We start from the raw sequence: 26,187 nt of genomic DNA on the forward strand, positions 1-26,187 counted from the left end.
TACTTGTTCCAGATTGTTATTGTATATTACTACCAAGAGCAGATAACTCGTTTGCTTGACGAAAATGTAAACAATCCAAAAAGAAAACGCAGATATTTACAGGAAAAACCCATTAACAGGTATTGTTCTTTAGATTTGTTAGATAAATCTCATATAAATATTCTAACATTGAATTGTTTGTAGTCTTTAGTTTTCATTCAAGTGTGTAAATTATACGAGTAACGAGATACAGGTATATATTTCGAACCCGGACTTAAAAGATTGGATATCCTACCGTAGTCTATAATCGGTCATCATGTTGGTTCGTTCGGAATTTGTTATTGTACTTATCACACGGGAAAACTCCGCATTGACGTCACTACACTAATACCAGCGTACAAAATTAGTGCAGAATACATTTTTCTACTCTTTTAAATAAAAAAAAGAATTCTAAAGATATGTTTTCATTGTTATTCTAAAGTATTGTACAAAAATGCCAATTTTCTAATGGCCGTTTCAAACCTGACCTCCGAATGCCTAAACACATTCCAGAACTTCAGAAAATCCCTCTTCCGGCCTCCATTGCTTTGTTTACATTCCATTAAGCGTCATCAATCTTAATGGCAGATCAAACAGGCCAAGCAAATCGTATTTTTAAGAATTTCAAAATAGCACCTTACGTCTTACGCGATTATCCCGCGAAAAAAAAACCATCCAAATTGAAAGAAAAACTTTGGGAAACAAACGATAATCATGCCATATTTTTGTTTAGGAATATCATGAATATAAAGTAGGTTAATAAAAAACAATATACATATATTTTTCATAAAAATTTTTTTTGGTTCAATATAAAGAGATTGATATTCTGACCATAGGTAAATATTCATATAAAATTCCATTGATGTCAAATTTCATGGCTAATGAGGTTTCCTATTGAATAAACCCCCAATTTATTGCAAACTATTTCAAAGCAATATCATACAAACAAATAATATAATTGCCTTGTACTAAAAAATCACCTAATTGACAGTAGAGCAATTTGATTGGATATAACGATTCAACATGTTCAATGTGTCACGTGGTTTTGAAGCCATTAGAATTTGAATGTAAACAAACCGGGTCAGCCGCTCCAGTATGGAACAACATCGTACATTCAGTGACTGAAAAACAATTATGAGTAACCAAGCTTGACAATACACAGTAATAAAAAAACAAAGCTAAGTCTACAGAAAAATAAAATAAAAAATGTCCTTAAGTGCACGACTTACCACCATTGCGGGATATTTGAGCACAGGAATCGGAAATTCTATCAAATAAAATTCTGTAAATAATAAAGTCGACTATACGAGAAGCTCTATTGATAGTCGACTTTTATTATTTACAAAATTTTATTTGATAGAATTTCCTATTCCTGTGATTTGAGCAATTTTCAACAATCGCACATTAGATAATATTTCATTTAGGCTATAATAATCCGACAAGCATATAAATGTTCAATGTGGAAATAATATGAGGCAAGTGCTACATATGAATGAGGACAAAGCCCGTAAAAATTATTATTTAAGTACTGATCTTTGCGAAATCAAAAACAACAGTAAAATGTATGTACATGTACTATATGGCCTTCAGTCATTTCTACATTTGATAAATTTTGACATTAAAAATATCAAATAAATCAATATCATTTAGAATGAATCCGTAACAATTGAATACACTACATCATGTACATCATGTACATCATTTACTTCTTGACTGATTGCTGAAAGACGTGGCGTCCATACTGCCATGTTGTCCATACCGTGAAAAGATGTATAGGCAATAGGACAACATCGTCCATACTTAGTGAAGACGCGTCGTCCATCATGTCCATGGTTTTTTTCTGGGAAAATAAATTTTATCTATAAAGTATTGTGATATATACATGTAGATGGTTATTATAACTTGTAAATGTATTGTGCTGTATTTACATTATTTGTCATGTTTTTATATATTATATAGTCAGGGGTACTATTTGCACAAGTAATTTGTATTTACTTGAAAAAGTAAATACTTATATAAGTAAATTTGAAGGATACTTATACAAGTGTCTTTTATTTACTTGTATAGGTAAATAATGATTTTTGGCTTACATTGTAGTAATGTCCCTTAGACATTCAAACTTTTTTACTTATACAAGTAAAAAATTCATCCTGTAAAAAAGTCATCCTATCTTCTTTTCTTGAATTCTTAGGACTTCTTTGCTCTAATAGAATTTTTAATTGTCTGTCCTTTGCAGATGTCTTTACTAATTTAAGTGTAATTTCATGGAGAATGAAAATCTCATTTGTTTGTTATCTTCAGAACACTGCTCATTTACAAGCCCCCAAGGGACAATTTTTGAAGGCCTTGCGAAAATACTTAAGATCTTTGCACAATTGGTTTCTTTGTTGAATTAATGAGATGAAACATTGAACTTTAATCAAAAATTATGAGCTAACCTGAGAAAAATTGTTAAAGGGACACTAGCTGTCAAATTCATGTTCACCGATTTGACTCAAATTCTCATATTTGTTATATAACAATGTAAAACATTTATCCAAATTATAAAAAATCTAAAATAAACAATTTACAGGGCATAGGGTTGATAATATGTAGCTTTGTTTTGAGTGTATTTTAGTCTAGACACCATCTAATTAACTGTCGAGTTGACCTCCCGATAACCACCGATGCCCATATAAGGGATATAAACATAAATAAAGATATAAATAGATAGCGCAACTCGTGCAATTGGATTCTTCTAGGTCTATTTAATTTCATTTATAGATTAAAAATATATGTTAATCATCATTTTTACCTGTATAAGAATGATTTTTTTGAGGATCGAATCGATCAATTAAATGAATTACCTTTGTTTACTTTCAATGTTGACATTCTTTTCCTTTAAATAATCAAACATGCACACAATTCATGCGTTATCCAACTCTATCTAAGGGGTTAAATTGAAGTTCACATGAATACGGATTCAATGAGGTCGAATTATTCCCTTGCAAGTGAATAATTCATCATCAATATTTATTTGCTTATTTTGACAAAGTTAGACAATACTGGCTGCTAAAAGCGAATTATTATTTCACTATTCCACTTTCATTAATGATTGAACAAAAAAAATCATATTTTATATTTTTTTTATATCTCGTAGCTAGTGCCCCTTTAAAGGCATGTTTTTACAGCTCAAAACGAGAATTTTTGTGGGATTGTAAAAAAAATTACTTATACAAGTAAATTTTTGAGAAAATTAAGGGGAGATTATTCAAACATTATAATTAACTTATATAAGTATATATTATTTACTTCTTCAAGTAAATAAAGATTACTTGTACAAGTAGTACCCCTGACTGTTATATACACCTGGAATACGCATTATATATATCATATATAAATGTGATTTATCTAATTAAATATTTATATTATTTTTTAAATTGATTTTTTAATATCTTGCATAAAAAACAAAGTGAAAAAATAATACAAATAAAAAAGAATATCCAAAATGAGAGATTAATTTCTGTCATAGTCATGATAGTTAAAACAAGAAGTTTAATTCTGAAATATAAAATTAAGTAATCAGATAATGATTAATTTTAAAATATAAGAAGATTGTTAATTGCTTAATATCATTTCTTTGATGAACATAAGTATTAATTATGCTTTTGTCAAGAAATTGTAAAGGAAATACAAAACGAGATAACTATAAATTTTATACAGAACAATAGTACCCAAGCTGAGTTCCAGCGGAGACAAACATACATTGGGTAGACAAATCCCTGATCTATGAGAATAAAAATGGTACGCGGTACTGCACAGATGGAATATATGCTGTTTAGTTTCTACTCTGTTAAACAGCTTTAAATCAATTTTCAAAGTCGTAGTAGGGATGAATTATCAATAGCATTAAATTAAAACCAGTCTTCTATGAGTCTACTTGTCTTGTTGAACAGCAGATGTACAGAAGTAAAAATAAATATATATATAGTCAACATCTATACTGACCCTTTCAAACCGGCAAACTTGTACATTATAAATACATGTACTTCAACATGTTCAAAATCATATTTAACAACTATGAAATGAAACTTCTTGTATTATTATATTTTATGTTACTAACCACAATGGAATAAATACTTAAAGTATGGACGATACGTCTTTACAAGGTATGGACGATGTGGCGGTATGGCTGACACATGCTATAGACGACGTTGAAGAATGGCCGTCGCGACTCGAAAGCAAAGAATTTGCACCACATCTCACTTTCATTTTTAACACATCTTTTTTGAAAGGGGATGTACCATCAGACTGGCGACAGGCAAATTTGTGTATTCCTATTTTTAAAAAAGACGAAAAATACCTAGCCAGTAAATACAGGCCTGTCTTCTTAACCTGTATATGCTACAATCTCTCTTAGAACACATTGTAGTAAGTAACATCCTAAAACATCTGGACACACATAACATTCTAGTGGACAATCAACATGGTTTCTGAGCTAAACACAGCTGTAAAACACAACTTCTTACATTAAGTCATGAATTACTAAGTAACCTCCATAATGGCATACAAACAGATCTAATTATATTAGACTTCTCTGAGGCATTTGACAAGGTACCTCACAATTTTTTTTTAGGGAAGATGGATTATTAAACTATGGCATAAGGGGAAATACCTGAATGGGTATCAGCCTTCCTTAATAATAGAATTCAACAGGTTGTCCTTGATTGGGAGGTATCTAGTCAAATGCCTGTGGTCAGTAGGGTACATGTACCTCAAGGCTCAGTCTTGGGTCCACTACTTTTCCTGATTTTTATAAATGGCCTCTCTGAAACAGTAACATCAAAAACACACTTGTTCGCAGATGACTGTATTTTATACAGAACAATTAAAAATCAGCAAGATTTTACCATCCTGCAAAATGACTTAAATTGCCTAGCCAAATGGGAACAAACTTGGGGTATGCAATTCCAACCAGAAAAATGCAATTCCCTCACTGTAACAAGTCACAGTCACCATACAAACACGAATATGTACTGAAAGCTTGAATCCGTCAGCACAGCAAAATATTTTGGTATCACCTTATCCAACAACATGTCATGGGATACCCATATTAACACATCACTGCTAAAGCAAATAAGATCTTGGGCTTTTTAAAAAGAAACTTAAAAATAAATCAGGAAGAAATAAAAAGTTTGGCTTACAAATCTATGGAACAATCAAACCTAGAATACTGCTCTTCAGTTTGGTCTCATAACACCCAAAAACAAAAAAATTACATTTTGAAAAAGTACAAAGAAGGGCAGCACCCTACGTCACCAACAGGTACATGTACCATAACACCAGTAGTGTCACTTCCATGATTGACCATCTTAAATGGAAGTCACTTAAAACTCGCAGAAACATCAATCGAGTAACAATGATGTACAAAATAACACACCACCTTATAGCAGTAGACCCAAACCTTTACCTTTCACCACAACCAGTAAAAATCACCAGATTCACCAATTCACCAAATATCAAACATTCAGCACCGGAACCATAGAACAGATTACTTTGAGTACAGCTTTTTCCCATTTACAGTTGTACTGTGGAATTCACTTCCACAAAAATAAAACATCACCAGCATTAACTCTTTGGATCAGTTTAAAGTACTGATCCAAAGTCAGTACATTTAGTCATATACCCTATTTGTAAATATGTAACATGTGTAAATGTGTTTATTTTGTTAGTTTTTGCACAAAGTTAGTATTGATTATTGCACTCATAAAATTGTTATCTTTTAATAAGTGTCTGTTTGCTATTCTCCAACGTATAGTCATCAATGTGCTGATGGATTGTTGTACGATATAGATGTAGATATAGATGAATTCCAAGCATAGTTTCTGTTGAAAATGTAACTGAAATACAGAAACTTATCAGATGTTGGTCCTGTTGTTAGGAATTTTATTTATGACCAGTGTAAATCCAGAAATTATTGCGATGTATTTATTAGTTCCAAAAATGCAACAGGGTTATAATTGCAATAATTTAAACTCGCATTTTGAAATTTTTTATATGAATTGAACAGGATTTTTCTCAATATCTCAAAAATTTAATTCGCATTTTTGTCTAAAATGACAAAATCGCAATAATAAATGCACGCAATAATTTCTGAATTTACAGCCATCATTTTCAATTAATGCGCAATGTAAGCATAAAAAACGCTATCTTCAAGTAACATTATCTTTTTTCATATTACAGTATTATTTAATTGAAAAGATAACAATTTATACATTTGTACATTAAAGCGACGAAGATACAAAGTCCGCTTTATATTGTTCATCTTCGTGTATCCATTACAAATATCTGTCGTATTGATCAGGTGAGTTGCCAATAGAACTCATTGTGTAGCTATAAAATAGTATAATGAATAAGCACTAGACTCATTTTGAAATGATACAGAATTTATTTTTATTGGTTAACAGCAAATATTTTTGTTGCAATCAGATACAACAAATTTGCTGGAAACCATTTGATGCTCCTTCCTATATTTTGCGCAAAGTTTCGAGAGAAAATATAACAGAAAAGATTTCTGCACAAATGCGGGAAGTGGAAAAAAATACTGAATGATTTTGGATTCTTTAGTATATTAATTGATTTTTGTTTTTATTGATTTTTCTACTGTAAATGAGGACTTCATCCTCATATATCATGTATGTAATATACAGTACTGTAAATGAAATAATTAATTGATTAAAAAATTTATCCTTTAATTCTTTTAGCATCTTCTACTGCTGGATAACTCAACTTGAAACAAACTCAGTGCATCAGTAGCTTGATTATGATATTTTAATGTTATAGGATGGGTTCTGCAGCTAGTAAGAAAAAGAACGAACCAAAAACTCCATCAAGACTTGCCCCAACTGGAGGTCAAAACAGGTCGAGAGCATCATCACTTACCCCATCAACAGGAACCAATACAGCTAGACCAAGATCTAGGTCTAGATCTCCAAGTATAGTTCCCGCAAAACTAGAAACAAAAGATTTAATGATAAGCTATAGCCATGCTGATAAAGAATTCATGAATAAACTTAAAGGTAAAATACATGCATACATGTACATGTACATAAATGTAGAACTGCAGAACTTAATTCATCAGTTAAAAGCCAATTAATGGCAAATAGAGATGTGATGCATTTGTAAGAGGGCAACCAAACACACTACAGACATAAAGTGGTAAAGTGGGAACTTTCAAATAAGAAATGCTGCTGAAATTCATACCCTCTGGATGAACCAAATTTTTTCCACATAAACTTTAGAGATATTCATTTCCAAAAGGATCCGATTGACTAAAAAAAATTAATAACATTGTTTACTTTTGATTATATAGACTGCCAAAAGGTGAACAGTGCTTTGAAAAAAGTGGTAAAGCAGTAGGGGCTGTCTATAATGTTGGAGAGTGGCTTTTATTGAAGATACATCAATAGATTGAAGACAAAGGCTTTTTAGAGCCTCTAGTTATAGTTAGTCATTTTGCAGTTTCTATCATTCTTTTTTATTAGCTACTACAATCAAACATAACAAATACAGGGCATCAGAAAGAAGTTGTAGAGTAACTTGATAAAGAAAAATAATGTAAAATTATTTTACAGATAATTTAGAACTAAATGGAATTACAGTATGGGTAGATGTCATAGGGTTGACAGCAGGAGTAGATTTCCTACAGAAGATTGGACAAGCCATTTTAGATGCAAAGGTACATTATGTACAAATTAACTTTTGATATATACATACAAATGTTATGGGAAATTGTTAACATTGATATAGTATTATTTAAAAGACCATTTACATTAAGTGTTTTAGCTTATCTCATTTACTTTTATTTATTTTGGGAGGATCCTGAAAATTTAAATGTAAAAATGAAAGTTTCAATAAACAATGTTTAAATTTGTTGCAAATTCAAATTAGTAAGTAACAGTGAAAGTGTGACAGTTTATGATACTGGTTTTGCATAAAATTTTCATTGATTTGAAGTCATATAATATTAAAATTAGAAGATGTGGTATGATTGCCAATGAGACAACTCTCCAACAGAGACCAAATAACATATATTAGTTAACAACTATAGGTCACACAATTAGGCAAACAGGTAAATATTTCACTTTTCAAATGCATTAAAATCAAAACAATCTAATTTTGCTGATGAGTTCATATACTAAAGTCATTCAATAATAAAGAGCTTTTTGTAATTTGAATAAAGATACTTTTTATGCATGAAAGAAATTTGAGATTATTTTTTAAAGTACTGTAAACCTGTATTTAGACTTATAACCAAAAGAAAAAGAGCAAAGATTGCCAAAAAATTGCTATACAGATTTAGTAAGTTACGAATTGTCTGAAGAAAAGCATTCAAACAAGCAAATATATTCTAGATGTTATTTGGTTATTTGTGTCATTGGGTTGCTGTCTTGTTGACTTATATCCCACATCTCTTGTTATTCATACTATGAATGTTATACAATTACTGTCTTTTGATGAGGTAAATTTGTGGTTTTATTGACTTTTGAAAAATTGATATTTGCTGAGGCCAACGGCCGAAGTGAATATCAGTTTTTCAAAAGTCAATTTAACCACATATTTACCGAAACAAAAGACAGTAATTGTTTTATTTCATATTCCGAGAGAGTACAGATAGAAATGTATATTATGACAATTATTTACCAAAACCAATTGTATATCAAACGATTTTAACATAATTATACACGTAAAAGCATGCGACGTTTTGCACGGTGAATATACTTTTTCCACAGGTGAATATGCCTATTTATTCATTTTTCCACAGGTGAATATGACTATTTATTCATTTTTCCACAGGTGAATATGCCTATTTATTCAAAATCCCATTCATATAGAAAATCCTACTAAAGTTCTATCAATATGGAATAAAGATCTTTATCTCATGGATAAAATTAAATGATGTAGTTGTATATATATATGTCTTTTTTTTTCATGCATTTTAATTGCTACTAACCAGTTTTGAAATTTTTGATAAACTACACATAGATAATATTTTCTGTCAAATCTATTCAGAAAAATATACTGGAACTCTTCAGTATTTCATTTTATAATCTTTAGAGAAAAAAACTTCTAAAATTACAATATTTGTCCACTCTTGACAGTTAAATTTTCAATCTTAAAATATCACAACTGGAGAAATATCATCAAGGCAGTATTGTGGTAGATAGTGGTTGGCTTTGATACAGAATAATTTGCCGGAGTAGGATGACTCCCTCTGTTACCTTGTGAGCTAGAACCTAAAAATCCTGCTCAAAGAGTTATTCATAGGTGTACAAAACAGGTTTCATAATACATGTATAATTTTATTGTCTGAATATCTATGTAGTGTATGCCGCTGGATGTAAAACAGTCATCCATTGGTCAATCTGTTTTTTTATACTTAGTAAAATAATGAATGCAGTCCCTGACTATCAAATTGGTAATGATACTCATCAATTTAAGCAAAATAGCTGATCTTCCATTTTGCAATCAATTGATCTCAAAACCTTGCTATGATATTTTTATTTTTATGATATTGTTAAACGTAATTTTATCAGTCCAACATCATATTTTGATTATTTTAATTTCTTTTTTAGCTTTTTATAACTTTACTGAGCTCAAATTCTGTTAAATCAAAATACTGTCAAGATGAAGTAGCTTTAGCCTATATTTCCCAGAAGGCCTTATTTCCAGTTGCCATAGAATCAAAGGAGACTATTCAAGAGCATATGGACACAGGATTGTAAGTTGAAAAGCAAGAACTCTACTGATTGTATCTGTTTTTGCAGCAGTGTGATTTTCTTTCTATTTGTCATTATATAACAAATGATATCTGTATAAATGGTCACTTTTATGTAAAACTTGGATCTTTTCTATATAAAAACATCATGACAATTAGATTTTTATCTTAAAAAATTGTGGCAAAGTTAAGTATAGAAAGAGTTAAGGGCATACTAAAATGTAAAATGATATTTTTCGCGACGTCAAAATGTGACATATTGAGAAAAGATGCATTTTTTGACAGATTTTTGACATTCAGACTCGTTTATCTTGAAAACCTGTTCATGGACCCCTCTTTTTAAAAATGACATTTGGCTTGATTATATATGAAGATTACTTGTGCCAATTTTTATAAACAATTCACCGATGAATTTTTTTAAAAATTGGATGAATATACAGTAAAAAATGCTGTTTTTTGACTAAAATCATGAAAATGTGATAAAAACGAATTATTTCCAAAGAAGTATTACACAAATTCAAAGCACACTCATGTAGAGAAGGTATCACAGATGTTTTTACAAAAGTTCGCTTGCATTTATCTTTTAAAACAAAAAAGTTAGGTATGTCTTTCCAAAAGATAGAAATGTCCAAGAAACCAAAATTTCCAGTAAATGTCTAAAATTTCGACCCCATATATCTCTAAAAGTAGGTGTATTTTTTATTACATATTTGAATTGACTGGGTGAAAAAGAGCTTGTATGCAAACTTTTGTCAAAAATTCATAGTGGGATCAAAACTGTATCGTTTGCCCTTAAGCATGGAATAAGTATCCTCAAAAATAAGTTGGTTAACAATTACTGAAACTCTCTACTGAAAAAAATTCTGTTTGATTTCCCCTCTTCCTATATTCAAACACAAGTATATTTTTTTCACAGGAATTTGCTATATATTTCAACTCAATTAAATGGTTAATAACTATCAAGTGTGATTAAATCAGCAGAAAACTAAAACAACTGAAGATAAAATTATGTCCGAAAACCAATAAACTTCAAATAGTTCTTCATCTTTCAACACCTGGTTTATAAAAAAAACCTTCTGTCAAAGTTTCCTGGAATTCACTGAAGGTCTGTATAAACTTTAACTCTAAACACTATTTAATTATTAACTAAAAAAAATAGTCCATTTATCAGTAGAACACAGAAAAGGGAAAAATAAATGGAAATTTTTTTTAAGATGTTATCTCTTAGTCACAAAGAAGCTTCTGTCCATGAAGGTTTGACAAAGTTATTGATGCTTAAAAAAATCTAAACACAATCTGCATGAACCTCAATGTTGACTGTACTGTTGAAGGATAATTTAGTATTGCTATGTCTTGCCTTCACCAAATTTTGTAACAGACGAGACAAAAATGAACGAAAAGCTTTGTTCTGACAATAGATCTACATGTTTGTGTAATTATCATGTAGAATGATAGTTAACTGGTATCTGTACAAAGAAGGTAGAAAACTCATCAAAGATACCAGGCTAATAATTTTCTATGCCAGACACACGTTCAAAAGACTCATCAGTGACGCTATAATAATAAAATGTTAAAAGGACAAAGTATGAAGTTGAAAAGGGCAAAAAATTCTGACTATTTATCTCCTTATGCTGTAGTTCATAACTTCATATAATGCATTATGTAAAAATTGAACAAAAATGCAGGCTTATATAGAAATTGCTGTTTCTTGCAATATGTAGCATATTTTTTTTATTTAAATACTGTATACCTATTAAATTGGGATCTATTTAGATGACATGACTCAAAGAGAAGTTTTTTTTATAATAATGAGAATTTGTAACAAACACTTGAGAAAAGTGTTCTATGATGAATACTAGTTTTTATTTCTGCACATTTTTTTCTAACACCTTTTATATCATTTATTTTCCAATACCTGTAAAACCAATAAAAATATATAACAAGAGATGATTTTCCATGGATTTTTTAGGTCATACCAAGTGCAATTTTCTCTAATGATCAATATTATTATTCCACTGCATGTTATTGTTGATAGCGAAATGAACAGTTGATTGGTTGAGACTATCCCATGTGACGTCAAATAAAAAACTTCATATTCCCCTATGAACGTCAGGACTTTCATGTGCAACGTAACGCGTGGTTAATGTTTATAACGTTTTGAACAGGTTTTTGTTTAGAGATAGTATAGTAATTTCGTTTTCAGAACTATTTCAGATCTAAAAACAAAACAAAAGGAATAAATGATTAAATTTTGATCGGTACTGATTATCATTGTTAATGTCGTGTTTAGTTATAAAAACAAGCGGATAAGAAAAAGTGGTATGTAATTTAATATCTTATGTTCAGGAAGTAAAAAAGTATAGGTAGTGGAATAAAAAATTCATTTCCCTTGTCTTATTAGGAGATATGAAGATTTGTTCACCCTCGAAAAGTCATATTTCCCTCGGGCACTGCCATCGTGAAATATGAATTTTCTTGGGTGAACAAATCTTCATATCTCCCTCAGGCATGGGAAATTAATGTATAATGTCAATATTTTAAATCATGGACTCACTTATTACTTTATCTTTTATAATGTTTAACAATTATGTTTATTTTCTTACAGGAAATTACAAACAGCCAGTATTGAATGGAGTTATTTCATAAATCCTGATGATTTTACTGGTGATTTTCAAAAACTTCTGTCAAAACTCAAACTAGAACTTAAAGACCAGGGTGAAGGTATGAATAATAAAAGACAAGAATGGACACACAGAAATGTCTCATTTGTTCGATTGATTTTAGTTCAAACAAAATGTTAAAAGTCAGTGAGGTCAAGGCCAGACTATATGTATCAAACTTACAAACATATACATGCCAATAGATATTAGATTTAACCTAAACATTAATTTGGACCTAAATACAAAAACATTATATATATGAACATGTAGCTGAATTTTTTTTTATTACATATACAATGTCACGAATGTAGTAAATTAGTATTGACTTACATGTACTAATGATACTTACACCCAAACGTACATGACATTATACTGGTGTTAGCACTGTTTCAATTGGAACTTAATCTACAGAAATTTAAACATGCATAAGTCTTAAAATTTAAGATTGCTTATATTTAAACAAATGACTTTACTTGAAAGCAATTTGGTTTCAGCACCTGATTTTTTTAGTATCTTCCGCTTGAAATTTAAATTGAATTGATCAGCAGCAAGAAAATTGGGTGTAATGAGAATACTGAAAAAGAAAATGAAGCCAGGGTCATTTAACACCAGTGATATTGGCAGAAACAACCTATTATGGCTCTTATGCTTTGTTAATTGACAATCAAGTCACAAAAACTTTTATTTGTGGTTAATTCAATTGAAAAATTGGATTAAGGTGTAGTTTTATGTACCAGTCTGACACAGGTTCTTAGTGAAGCATCTATAAACTTGATACATTGGTCTATATGTTCTCCTTTCTTAGAGATTTTAGAAGTCATTGAACAATGTGAATTAGGTCAAGGAAAATATAATTACTCCTCAACTTTAAAAAAAAACCCAGAAAATAAGAAAAAAAAAACATTAGTAGCGCCAGATGGATATGAACTTGCAGGATATGGAAATAGAAAATTTTACAATATTACATGTGATCAAATTTTACTAATTGCACTTCTGTAAGCAATAAAGATTCTAGTGTATTATGTTGGTTGCTAAATACAGGTATGTACTGTTAGGATATAGTTCAACAGTTTGGAAAAAAAAGTAAAATATATTTTGGCAAATTATTATTTTCTTTCTTTTCTCAAACTGTTTTATCAGTCAAAAATAAGCTTCATATTTTTCATTTGCATATATTTTTTTTAATATTTCATTTTAGAGAAGAATACCAAAAAGAGACTGAAGAAACAGCAGAATTCATTTTCTAATTCTCTGAAACAATCACAGGAGAAACCAGACAAACATTTGGTAGAGAACCCATACAAGTACTGGTCAGATTTGTACAAAGATGCTGAAATGATATCATGGCAAAGGTTTGTATACCTTTTACATGAGCGAATCAAGTAAAAAATGACGGTAGATATGTAAATTGTGAGATTACATATTTTACACAATACATTTCATACGTTTTACCTGTGAAGAATTTCATAATTTATATACACATGAGTAAATGGAGATGTGGAGGTGTATGTCAATAAGAGAGAAACCCCATTGAACATAGTAATACCAAAAATGAAGGAAAATGTATTTAATACCCTTCAAATCATTGTGTCATTTTATTAGATATAGTACTTAAACAACAGATGAAGAACAGCAATGAAAATTGTCACAATAAAATTGTTTTACAACTTTAACCAAGTTTTGGTCAAAGTTTATGTTGGAAACTAATGAAAAATTTCCCACTACCGATGACTTTTACAAATAGATGGATGGACAGTCTTTTTTGTGTGTCCTTTCTCAACCAATACATACTGAAATTACCTCTTTATTGATGTTAGTTATCAAATTAGAAATGATGAAACTACAGTACAAATTATTTTATGTATCCCTGATATTAGATTTATAACAGACTTCACAAGAATTTTTCAATCAAAGATGGATGCTTTATTCACTGGAGAAGACAAAGAATGGTTAATGGCCAATCTATACAGTGAAATGGAAGATGAGGATGAAGATGATGAAATGCTACTCAAAGAAAACTTCATTAGTAAATATTTTCCTGAGTCGTAAACAGATCAGACAAAGCTATCAAATAAAGATGAAAAATTGTGGGTTTATGTTTAAGATAAAAAGCCACAATTTTTCTTCTTTATTTGATAGTTTCCCTGGACTGTGTGTCTTTAAAAACTTAACCTTTTAAATATCATAGGTTTGAAAAATTTCAACTTTTTCAGCTACATTTTCATCAGATGGCATTTATTTATTTAACACCTTGTTAAGTTTTCAGTTCCAATCCATTACAATTCAGTTGTTAATTGCATACATACTGAATCTGTGCACCAGATATAATGGGATTTTTTCAGAATTTTTTTCATTTTTCTGAACTTTCTACAGAGATACATTTTGTGTTTTTAATATTTTATGCAGTTTTTAAAAAATGAAAACAACACTTTATAAATTTTGTGGATTTACCTTCAGGAATGCTCATAGCTTGAATGTCAAGGATGTATAAGAACTGAAACAGTTGAAGAACTATATGACCAAAAAGGACATAAATATAATATCCAAATACATCTTAGGTCAACTTTTCCTGAGGAAGTTGAAACCTTAGTTTCTGATTTTTGTCAAGCCAAAGCCTATCAATTTTACAGAATGCTTATTTATATATTGAAGCATCCATACATTTTAGCAATATTTTTAAAAGACAATATATTTGGTAAAGTATAAAACTTATGCTGAAATATTTAATGAAATGATTTTAATTTGATAGTTCAAAATATTTAAAACAGCATCCAAAACAAGCATTCTCCACTGATTTGGAAGGTAATTTATTTACACCCATTTCAGTGATTGACCCATGGGTACAGAATATTTTATTAGGTCTTGTTCATTTGACTATGCTTCACATGATAAAAATTCTCATCTCATGCTCAAATTCATCAGGAGATAAGAAAAAATGCAGTTTCATTTGATTCTGTAATGTATTCATTTATAAAATGCTACAGTAAAATATATCTTTTACAAATTAAATGTCAAATTATGCTTCTGATATAAGACAAATTTTACACATGTATATAGGCGTTAATGAACACCACATTTATAAAAATAAAGAGATGTGGTATGATTGCCAATGGGACAAACTTCTGCAAAAGACCAAAAGGACAAGGATGTAAACAACTAAAAACATAAACAGGGCATGCACTGTAGTGCCTTCAACAATGAGCAAAACCATATCCCGTAAAGTTAGATATACCATTTTTGTGCATTTACTCTTTTTTGGATTTTCACTCCTCAGGTATACAAATTATTCCTGTAATTCTTTTTTATATTATCAAAGAAACATGTGTTTTTATGACATAAAGAAAGGAAACTTTATGGAATAAGTACATTACTATTACTTTCAGATTTTTGTAAAGTAGATGAAGAAATACAACCATTATGGCCCCGAGTTGAAGACCATACGAGAGAACTGTATGCAATGAGAGAGGTATTTGATATGGACTCCTCTGTCAGACTGGAAGCTATTCAAAATTTAGGTATGTTTAAATATATTTAAATTTATACTGCAATTTTTATCTTGAACATTAAAATAAAGAATCAACCAAAATAGTAGAATATTAACCACTATTATAAAAAATAAAAAGGAGATGTGATATACTACAATGAAACAGCAACCCAATGGCACAATAAAACAAAGGAGATCAAGAGGTCATCCTTAACAATGGACAAGTGTCTTAACAATATCTTAAACTCTAAACCTAGAAACCCTGAGTATAGAAAAGTTAGGAATTCATTTACATGTAATAGAGATTATCAAAATTTTGCTTACTTACAACTTACAATTCCTGTTAGCATCATTTGTTGCATAGGACACAAATGGAAGCCTTCTGCCTGAGTCTGTCTGCTGCTTGATGTTGTGCGTCTCTCCAAATTCTCCATCCATTGTCTGTTCTTTCTTCGTCAAAAATTTGTCTTTAAGTTTCCTTAAGCCTTTCTACTTTTCTCTTTCATGGTTGAGTCAACGGCAAGGTGGTCCTGGTCTTCATAGTTTTCTTAGTTTGTTTTGTTATAAATTACGCCGTTAGTTTTCTCAATTGAATTGTTTTATATTTTCCATGTCAGGGCCTTTTATAACCAACTATACGGTACAGGTATTTTTCATTGTTGAAGGCCGTATGGTTGCCTATAATTGCTTACATCCACTTCATTTGAACTTTGGTGGATAGTTGTCACATTGGCAATCATACCACATCTCCTTATTTTTATATTTGTGATGCTGCACATGTTGGCTCTTTGCAGCACTTCTGTGTTGAAAGTAGCTCACCAAATTATCTTGAAAAACGACCAAATTATCCTAAATATTCTATGTTTCTTGTCATAAAGGTGTTTAGTTTGTCTCAATCTGTCTCACCTATCTTTCAACATTCTGCCCCATATAACAATACTGATATTACTTTGCTTTTGTATTTTTGTATTTTGGTATTTCTACTAAATTGGTTCCATGCCCATATTTTTCTTAGCTTGTAGAATGCTGCTCTTGCTCTGTAACTCACCTGCATTAAAAGGCCATGTGAGCTTTTGCAACCACTTGGCATCTATCGTCATCTGATTCCATCCGTCCATCCGTCATCATAAACTTTTAAAAAAAATGTTTTCATCTGAAACTACTGGGCAAAATGTCACTAAACTTGACTTGAATGTTCCCTATCTTGTTTTAAAATTGTATCCAGGGATTGGATTCATCGACAAACATGGCTGCTGTTGCTACAAATAGAACATAGGGTTAAAATCCAGTTTTTAGCTTAAAACAGATAGAGCAAATCGGATAGAATTTGATGTGTTGTTTTTTTTTGGGGGGGGGGGGGGGGGTTTGGGAAGGGGGTTGCTCCTAAGAATTAGGAAGTAGAGGACCTTATTTTGACACTATAATTTTACCTTTACTACATTTTTTTCTGTGTTTAGAGGGGTGCACTCCAATCTTTTTTTGCTTAATTTTGATTTGTAATTTTTAAATAATTATTGTATTTTTTGTTTATAGGGAAATTTCAAAGCACTACTGTGATTAATGCCTTAAGAGACTTACTTAGAAGTACATCCTCAAATGTTCGTGCTGTAGCAGCAGTTTCATTGGTTAAAACTGGAGACAAAGATCCATCAACAGTCGACAATCTGATGAAGTGCCTGAATGATAAGGATCGTTTAGTAAGAGAGGCAGGATGCTTGGCATTAGGTCAGCTCCATGCCAAAAAAGCAGTACCCAAACTTTTACATTTATGGTAAATATATATTGTATTTTTCGTATTGTTTCTGTATTTTACAGTGAAGTTTTAGACATTGTGAAAGTATTTGTTTTAATTATAGAGTTTTTCCAGACTGTACCAAAAACTCTAAATTCAATAATTGGATTACTCATTCCTGTTTATTTAAAAAAAAAAAAAGAGGTTTTCATCACAGATGAATATTTAATATGGGAGATAACTCTATTAGCCCAAGCTGTGTTTTCATTGATCATAATATCTATCATTAAATTCTCCCTCGCTCGTTCAAATCAAAAGCATTTCTTTACTAAATTCCTATGTATAAATATGACAAAACTCTAATATAGGTTTGGTTGCTCGCAGTAACTTTTCTCTTGCAAACAATGTTTAATAACATAATATTATAATATAAATGAACAACAATATTCAAATTGACATATGCATACAAGAAAATTGTCCAACACAACCTTATATATAAATGAACTCAAACTCTATATGATCCATATTTATATATATGACAATAAACGGTAAACTGTACGTTGTAGTTACTGTGAGCACCTTCGATGAACTGACACCTCAACAATTTCTTTTTTTAATATAACGGAACCCCACCCTTTAATCTGCCAAAGGATTTCATGTGCATATATAACCAATATATCTAAATCCAAAATAACAATAACCTGTTTTACAACTTCTCTATTAAACCAGTATGAATATATATATCACTATATTTAACGCAGGGGAAATCCCTATAGTCAAACGAAAAAAAATATATAAATTTTGTTGTTCAGGCAACTTTGAAGTATTTTTTCTGCAGCTGTTCATTTTGTATATGTTGCACATGTTCATTTTCTTATTGCTGATAGACCATTTACCTTTATTTTCAAAACATTTACTAACTGAGTAGTAAATATGAAGACAAAGTTTTCTCACATAAACACGAAAGGAAAACGGAAACAGTGAAGACATTTTTGTTTTGTACAGCAATTTTTCAATTTTCTTTTAAAAATGTCTATTGGGGATTTAATATGTTAGAGAAAAAAAAAAGTCCTCTGTTGATGACATAAATACTTGCTTGTTTTTTTTAGGGGACAGGATAATAGAACAGATATAAGTTAAATTTGATTTTTGATTTTGTTGTTGAAACATTCAAGATTTTAATAAAAATAAAAAAGTACCAAATCTTGGACCATAAATAGGAATTTAAAAAATCTTTATTCTACCACTGCATCAAGTGTGATACAATATGTCTACTATTAAGACATAAAAAGGAGGAGCTATGATATCACCTATTATTTTTTTTTTAAATGAACATATTGATAAAATATTGAAACTTTAGTGCAAAACGGTCACATGTTCATGGTAAAGTTCCTCTTTTTGGGTATAGCCTTGGCTCATATCTAAATTATAATGACAAGATCTTAAAATAAGGCTATTAAGCCAGTATTTACAGTTTTGCAATAGATGCAAGAATTTTAAAGCTCAAATTCAAATATGTAAGACAAAATCCTAAAATATGTAAATAAAAAACAAAAATACTGATGATTGACAGCTGTCTGGTGAACATCTGAAGGATGTTATTTGGCCTATCAATAAAACTTTTTAATTTTAAGAATTAGGAGGTAAAAATGAATAATCAAGATAAACAGCCATTTGGGAAGAATAAATTGGCTTAGAATGTTCCTTAAGTTAATATCATTCATATGTTCATTTTCAGGAGAAATGATTTTATTTCCCATGTGCGAGAGGCAGCCCAGGCATCTCTGGAACAGATAGGTGGTAAAGAGGTAGAAGAAGCAATGCATATTACCAAGGTCTTAGCTGAAGAAATTAGAATGTTGACAGCTGAATAAACAATCAGTTTGTACTAGTAGTCACAGATATAACTTATAGTCTCAGGCTTTACTGTGATATTTATATCATATGTGTATCTGAATTAATTGTCTAGTTATTTTAAAACATTAGTTTTTTTAAATGTAAAACATGATAAATTTACACCTTATATATCTTACCATTTGCTTTGGTTACTATGCACTAGAGGTTGTTGCATGTGTCAGGTTATCTGATTTTTCAAAGGGTTATGTCCCCTGCATTGTAAAAGTGGGTAGTTCAGTTTTCTGTAAACTAATGTGACTTAATTGTGGTGAAGACAAAATTTGTGTGTTTTGGTTAAACAGTTAATCTAAGCTTCAAACGTGATGTTTGTTAAGTGAAAGTTTTCAGTGATTTGATTATTTTGAAAGATGAAAAATGAATAACTTTTATAACCCAAATAGATTTATAGTTGGTATATTTTGCCTACGTATCTACAATTCACTAGCAAGGCAATCAGCCTATTGAGGGTAGTAATTATTCAAGTTAAGGATGAATTTGATAAAATCATATAACATATTTAAAGAATTTTTCTTTATACATATTTTTCTTCTTACACTACGAAGGCAAATGAAATACATGACTGTATGTTAAATTTTATTTAGAGAAGAAAAATTACATGTAATGGCCATATTGGTGCTTATATTATCAAAATTTACATTTTAACCAATTGCTGTTAAATGTTGTTTGTAATTAATGATTGTTCTGAAAGTGGCATTATATAAATATCAATGTAAAAAGGTTGTATTCAGTTTGATTTTTTGTTCATGCTGGACCAACATATTAATTCTATTTTTGTAATGTATTAGAATAAGAATAACAGTAGTGGCTATAAAATTTTGTTCAGACTTTGAAGGCTTTAAAATAAACTATAATATATGTATATTTGTATGTATTGTTTTTTAATTTCGTTACAATAATTATCTGTGATATTTTTGTTTATTGAAACAGATCTGTTTTTATTTATTATATATTGTTGTACCTCAGATACAAATTTGCTCATTGAATATGCTTTTGCTTTGCATAAACAAGTTTTGAATTTTTGTTTGTCAGAATTAAATTGACATTTTTGTTGAGCCTGCAACATTTATGTTGCGAAAGCGAGACATAGTGATCCTAGATTCCTTAGTCGTCGACAACATTTAGGTTCAGTCTGTGGTAAAAGTTTTTTTTAGACATCAATAACTTTGTCAAACATTCATGGAATTTTAGAGAAGTTTGTACAGAAGCTTTTTTATGACCAACAGAATCCAAGCAAAATTTTGAAAATATTAATTTTCATTTTTGTCAACCTGTGACTTTTGTTGCAAAAGCGAGACATAGCGATCCTACATCCCGTTGTCGTCGGCGGCATCCACAAATATTCACTCTGTTGTTAAATTTTTTGAAATTTTAATAACTTTCTTAAACTATCCTAGATTTGTACCAAACTTGGACAGAGGCTTGTTTATGATCATAAGATAGTATCCAGAAGTAAATTTTGTAAAAAAGAAATCCTGTTTATCCATATTTTACTTATAAATGGGCTTAGTTTTTCTGCCAGTTAACATTACATTCACTCTGTGGTTAAAGTTTTTAAAATTTTAATAACTTTCTTAAACTATCCTGGATTTGTACCAAACTTGGACAGAAGCTTGTTTATGATCAAAAGATAGTATCTAGAAGGAAATTTTGTCCGGTTTTTCTGTATATTACTTATAAATGGACTTAGATTTTCTTCCAGTTAACATTACATACAGTCTGCAGTTAAAGTTTTAAAACATTTATTAGATTCATAAACCATCCTGGATTTTTACAAAACTTGGACAGAAACTTCTTACAATCAAAAGATAGTATCTAGAGGAAAATTTTTAATAATTTGTTCCCCATTTTTGTTGAGCCTGCGACTAACAACAAAAGTAGGCGAGACACTGTGTTCCACGGAACCCTTACAAATTTTTCCGTATTTTACTGATAAATTGACTTAGATTTTTTTACAGTTAACAAGTAGATACAGTCTGGGGTTAAAGTTTTTCGGTCATCAATAACTTTGTCAAACCTTCATGGAATTTTAATGGAATTTTATGAAACTTTAGCAGAAGCTTTTTTATGATTAAGAGATAATGTCTGAAGCAAACTTTTGAAAATATATTTTTTTTCATTTTCAGCATTTTTCTGATAGATAGACTTAGTTTTTACAGTTAACATTTATAGACAGTCTGGGATTAAAATTTTTTGACATGATAAATTTGTAAACCTTCATGGATTGTTATGAAACTTGGACAGAAGCTAATCTTCAAGAACATGAAACAGCACCTAAAGAAAAATTTTGATTTTTTTTTTAAAATTCTGTATCAAACTGATAAATGGACTCACTTTATAAGTGAACATTACACTTTTACACTGACAGCAGCAATTGCAGGCAAGACACAGGGTTCCGCAGAACCCCTTACAAATTTTTATTAATTTATCTATTTCATATAACTCAGGTATTTTAATGAAAGATATTTTTCTTTATTTTTAATAGTATTTTCTTTTTAGTTCTATTTGTATATATTCTTCTGTTTGGTTGGAGGAATAGCTGCGTAAAATGGACATTTTAGTTGAACGAAAGGTTTCAGTGCCCATTAACTGAAGAAACAAACAAAACAAATGCATTTTGCTATTGTGCTCCTTTGAATGAAATTTCTGAACATTTTTAGTAATTGTAGATTATAAAATACGTGGTCAGAACATGTTAGGTTAATATTTTCTTTTAAGTTTGATTCCAATCTGAATTGACTAGGATGGTCAGTTTTTCTTCAGGTCAGTGGTTCTCTCGATGCACTCAGGCTTCTACCACCAATAAAAACTGACCGCCAGGATAAAGCCAAGAGTGTTGAAAGTGGTGTAAAACACCAACAATCAATTAATCTTTTAAGTGCTAAAGACATTAAATTATTATGTATTTATGATATTGGTTGTTTAATAAGTGGTGTGCTTCTTATGATGATCAGTATGGTTGAAATTATATATATTTTTTAAATTCTGCACGGTATATATTGCTGTCTTTCAAAAAAATTGTATATTGTACCAGAGTGTGTAGTATTTCCCGGATTTTAATTGTCTTTGTGTACATGGTATATCTTCCCCACACTATTGTGTTTATTCTGTTGGCGGAAAAAAATCTAGGAAAAAGCTGTCATGGAATTTCTATATTACATGTAGTCAATTTACTCAGAAAGGACAAAGTACACTGTTTCGAAAAGTAAGGAACAATCCATATTTTATTGGCATCATGTGCATGCTATTTTGTTGACCAACCTCAGATAGAGTGCACAAGCTTTTCATTCTTTAGTTGTTTCTACATCGAGTAAAAGTATGTTTTTGCTTGATTTCATTTTAATTTGATGAAACATTCCTCAAACACATTATTTAAATGGATTGTAATTTGAAATCAATTCCCTCCAATAATGATTTTCAGACAGTTATATAACAGAATTTGTTTCTGGGTGCAGTAAATTGTTTGTTTTGTATGAAAAGCAGTCTCTTTTTCCACCCATGATATTCAGCCAAATATCTACCATATTCCCAATGCAATACTGGCCTCTTTTTAAAATTTATCCTTTTTTCCCATTGAGTGTTTGCCTAAAACCTCTATCACAGTCTATCACATCATCTGTAGAACATGGCATATTTCATTAAAATATCTTGTGTTTGGATTGTTTAAATTCATTGTACCAAACTTTTTACAGCAAATTTTGTAACCTTAGGGCATATACCAAATTATGGATCATATAAATTAACTGGTCTTTGAATGACATCTAGTTCCTTGTGAGCAAAGGAAAGATACAAGCTGTTTTTCATTCCCAAGCCATAATAAACCAGTCCATGTGATCAGGTGATAATAAATTCCTATTTTAAGAAAGCATGCAGGTCATTGTTTGAAATAGCATCATAAGAGCAAATTTATATTCCATCAATTAATCAAGTAAGAAATATGGTGCAATAAAAAAAAGGTCTTGCCAAGGTACGTGGGTGTCTTAGGACCCCAAAGACACGATTACCGTAACCATTGTGTGTTTTCATTGACAGTTCAGCCGACTAGCTTTGGACAGACTGCCATAAAATTACTATTAAAAACTATTAAAGACTAGATTCTGATAAAAGTTTGACTTTTAAACATTGAAAACTTCATGACCCAAAATAACCCCTGTGAGACATCTTAGCTAAGGGCTTGCATGGACTCTTATACATGCATATGTAAATGTATATACTGTTAATTCAGAAATAATTGCGTGCTTTTATTATTGCAATTTTTGAAGAATGGACATAAATGCAAAATTAATTATTGCGAATTCAGGAAAAGCTGCATGCAGATATATCAATCAGATATCAGAATGTGAGTTCTTATTTTTGCAATATGCGACCAGTCGCATTATTCGCAATAATTTCTGAATTTACAGTAGCGTATTGAAATTCAACAGAGAGTCAACATCAGTATTCCAAGATTCTGGCTTATTGCCATTGCAGAATATTTATTTTGCACACACTTTGATATTGATTCTTGTATGGGCAGGCTTATTTTTATCACCCTGGAAGAGTTATAGATTCATTCCTTAACCTTTTTCAATTTCTTTGATGAAGGAAAGAGAATCTTCCAATGGCGATATTTCTACGCAAAACATTCAGGCTCTTGGCTCCTTTTTATTTTTGTTGTCCAGCTCCAGGTTCACATCATGGATTCCTGGCTCCTTTTAGCAATGTTTGTTGGTTCTGGGTTCCACTACTGATAGGGCTTCTTGCCTCCAATTTTAGGACTACTGGCTTAAGTATTAGGACACTGAGCTCCAGAGGTAGCAAGATCTGGGCTTTAAAGGAACTGGTAGAGCCAATGTTATTTCCACAACTTATAGCAATTTAAACAACAGCATGCCACTTGAAATTATCAGAGTTTCACCAAATTACTTAACTTTTTTTCTGAATTCCCATGGGGAAAAATAGTGTACTGATTTTTTATACCACGTTTTGTTTGAATATCAAGTGTCAGTTAATCATTGTAGTTTGTTTTTAATATATAGATATTTAGTATGAAATTATAAATTTTTTTTCACAGTGCTGATTTTTAGGTAGGGTCGCACTGTCATACAAAAGCATCATCTATGAAGTACTTCATTTGTTTTTTATGTATTTATTAAGACTGATTTATTTACAGTTTTACAGTTTATTTCGTATAAAAAAAAAAATAATTGGTCATAATAAAATAGTTTTCTTTCACAAGTCTTTATTTTCAATTATGCATTTATGACATCAATCATTTGTAATGGTTAAGCAACCAACAATCAATCAATCATTTGTAATGTTCCATATTTTTAACATATTTGATATGTTCCTTTTTTGAAATTGATATGTTCCAGTTTTTATACGACCGCAAAAAAATTTTGCGGTCGTATATTGGTATGACGTTGGCGTCGTCGTCGTCCGAAGACACATTGGTTTTCGCACTCTAACTTTAGTTTAAGTGAATGGATCTCTTTGAAATTTTACCATCAGGTTCAATACCATAAAAGGAAGGCAGGGATTGATTTGAGGGGTTATGGTACCAACAGTTAAGGAATTAGGGGCCAAAAATAAGCATTTTTGTAACTTCCAGACATAACTTGTGTGTTGGTGTATAGATCTCTCTGACATTGTACCACAAGGTTCCATATCACAAAGGAAATGCTTGGATTGATTTTGGGGGTGATTGCCTCAAAATTTGAGGAATAAAGGGGCCAAAAAACAAGCATTTTTTCTAGTTTCATGCATATGACAATAACTTGTGTGTAAGTCTATGGATCTTTCTGAAATTGTACTACAAGGTTCCATTTCACAAAGGGAAAGCTGGAATTGAGTTTGGGGGTAATTGCCCAAAACGTTTAGGAATAAGGGGCCAAAAAGGGGCCAACAATAAGCATTTTTCTAGTTTCCAGACAATAACTTGTGTCCAAGAGCATGGATCTCTCTGAAATTGAAATGCAAGGTTCCATATCACAAAGGATGTGCTTGGATTGATTTTGGGGTTAATTGCCTCAAAATTTTAGGAATTAGGGGCAAAAAAAGAGGCCAAAAATAAGCATTTTTCTAGTTTCCAGACAATAACCTGTGTTCAAGTGTATGGATCTCTCTGAAATTGTACTGCAAGGTACCATACCACAAAGGGAAGGCTGGGATTGATTTTGGGGGTAATTGCCTCAAAATTTAAGGAATTAGGGGCCAAAAAGGGGCAAAAAACAAGCATTTTTCTTGTTTCAGGACAATAACTTGTGTGTAAGTGAATGGATCTTTATGAAATTGTTCTACAAGGTTCCATATCACAAAGGGAAAGCTGGAATTGAGTTTGGGGGAATTGCCCTAAATGTTTAGGAATTTGGGGCCAAAAAGGGGCCAAAAAACAAGCATTTTTCTAGTTTCCAGACAATAACTTGTGTTCAAGTGTATGGATCTCTCTGAAATTGTACTGCAAGGTACCATACCACAAAGGGAAGGCTGGGATTGAGTTTCGGGTGATGAATCATAAGGGGGTTCAAAAAATTGGGGGGGGAATTATTTTTCTTTTTTTTTCTTTAATATTTTCCATTTTAAATTGGTTATTTCTGATTTATATATAAAAGCAAATAATAATAATATGGTTTGAATAGGTAAA

General features: G+C 30.7%; 1 protein-coding gene across 1 annotated transcript; it reads left to right on the forward strand.

Moving 5' to 3' along the window:
• Positions 1–43: 43 nt before the first annotated feature.
• LOC127710888 (uncharacterized) lies at positions 44–24,782 on the forward strand. The gene is made up of 10 exons (XM_052216849.1): positions 44–119; positions 6,841–7,076; positions 7,632–7,735; positions 9,633–9,778; positions 12,381–12,496; positions 13,634–13,787; positions 14,313–14,461; positions 15,819–15,950; positions 17,453–17,690; positions 19,390–24,782. The coding sequence occupies exons 2-10, from the start codon at positions 6,842–6,844 to the stop codon at positions 19,523–19,525; spliced, it is 1,410 nt and encodes a 469-aa protein (XP_052072809.1). The 5' UTR covers positions 44–119; position 6,841; the 3' UTR covers positions 19,526–24,782.
• Positions 24,783–26,187: the final 1,405 nt, after the last annotated feature.

Source organism: Mytilus californianus, unplaced genomic scaffold (genome assembly GCF_021869535.1).
Source record: "Mytilus californianus isolate M0D057914Y unplaced genomic scaffold, xbMytCali1.0.p SCAF_8, whole genome shotgun sequence".
NCBI lineage: Eukaryota > Metazoa > Mollusca > Bivalvia > Mytilida > Mytilidae > Mytilus > Mytilus californianus.

What these genes read in the sequence shown, in the direction of transcription:
- LOC127710888 (XM_052216849.1), top strand. Translation starts at nt 6,842, where the DNA reads ATGGGTTCTGCAGCTAGTAAGAAAAAGAACGAACCAAAAACTCCATCA. An exon ending in GGAAGCTATTCAAAATTTAG is followed by an intron (nt 15,951 to 17,452) that starts GTATGTTTAAAT and finishes TTTTGTTTATAG; the next exon opens with GGAAATTTCAAAGCACTACT. An exon ending in CCCAAACTTTTACATTTATG is followed by an intron (nt 17,691 to 19,389) that starts GTAAATATATAT and finishes GTTCATTTTCAG; the next exon opens with GAGAAATGATTTTATTTCCC.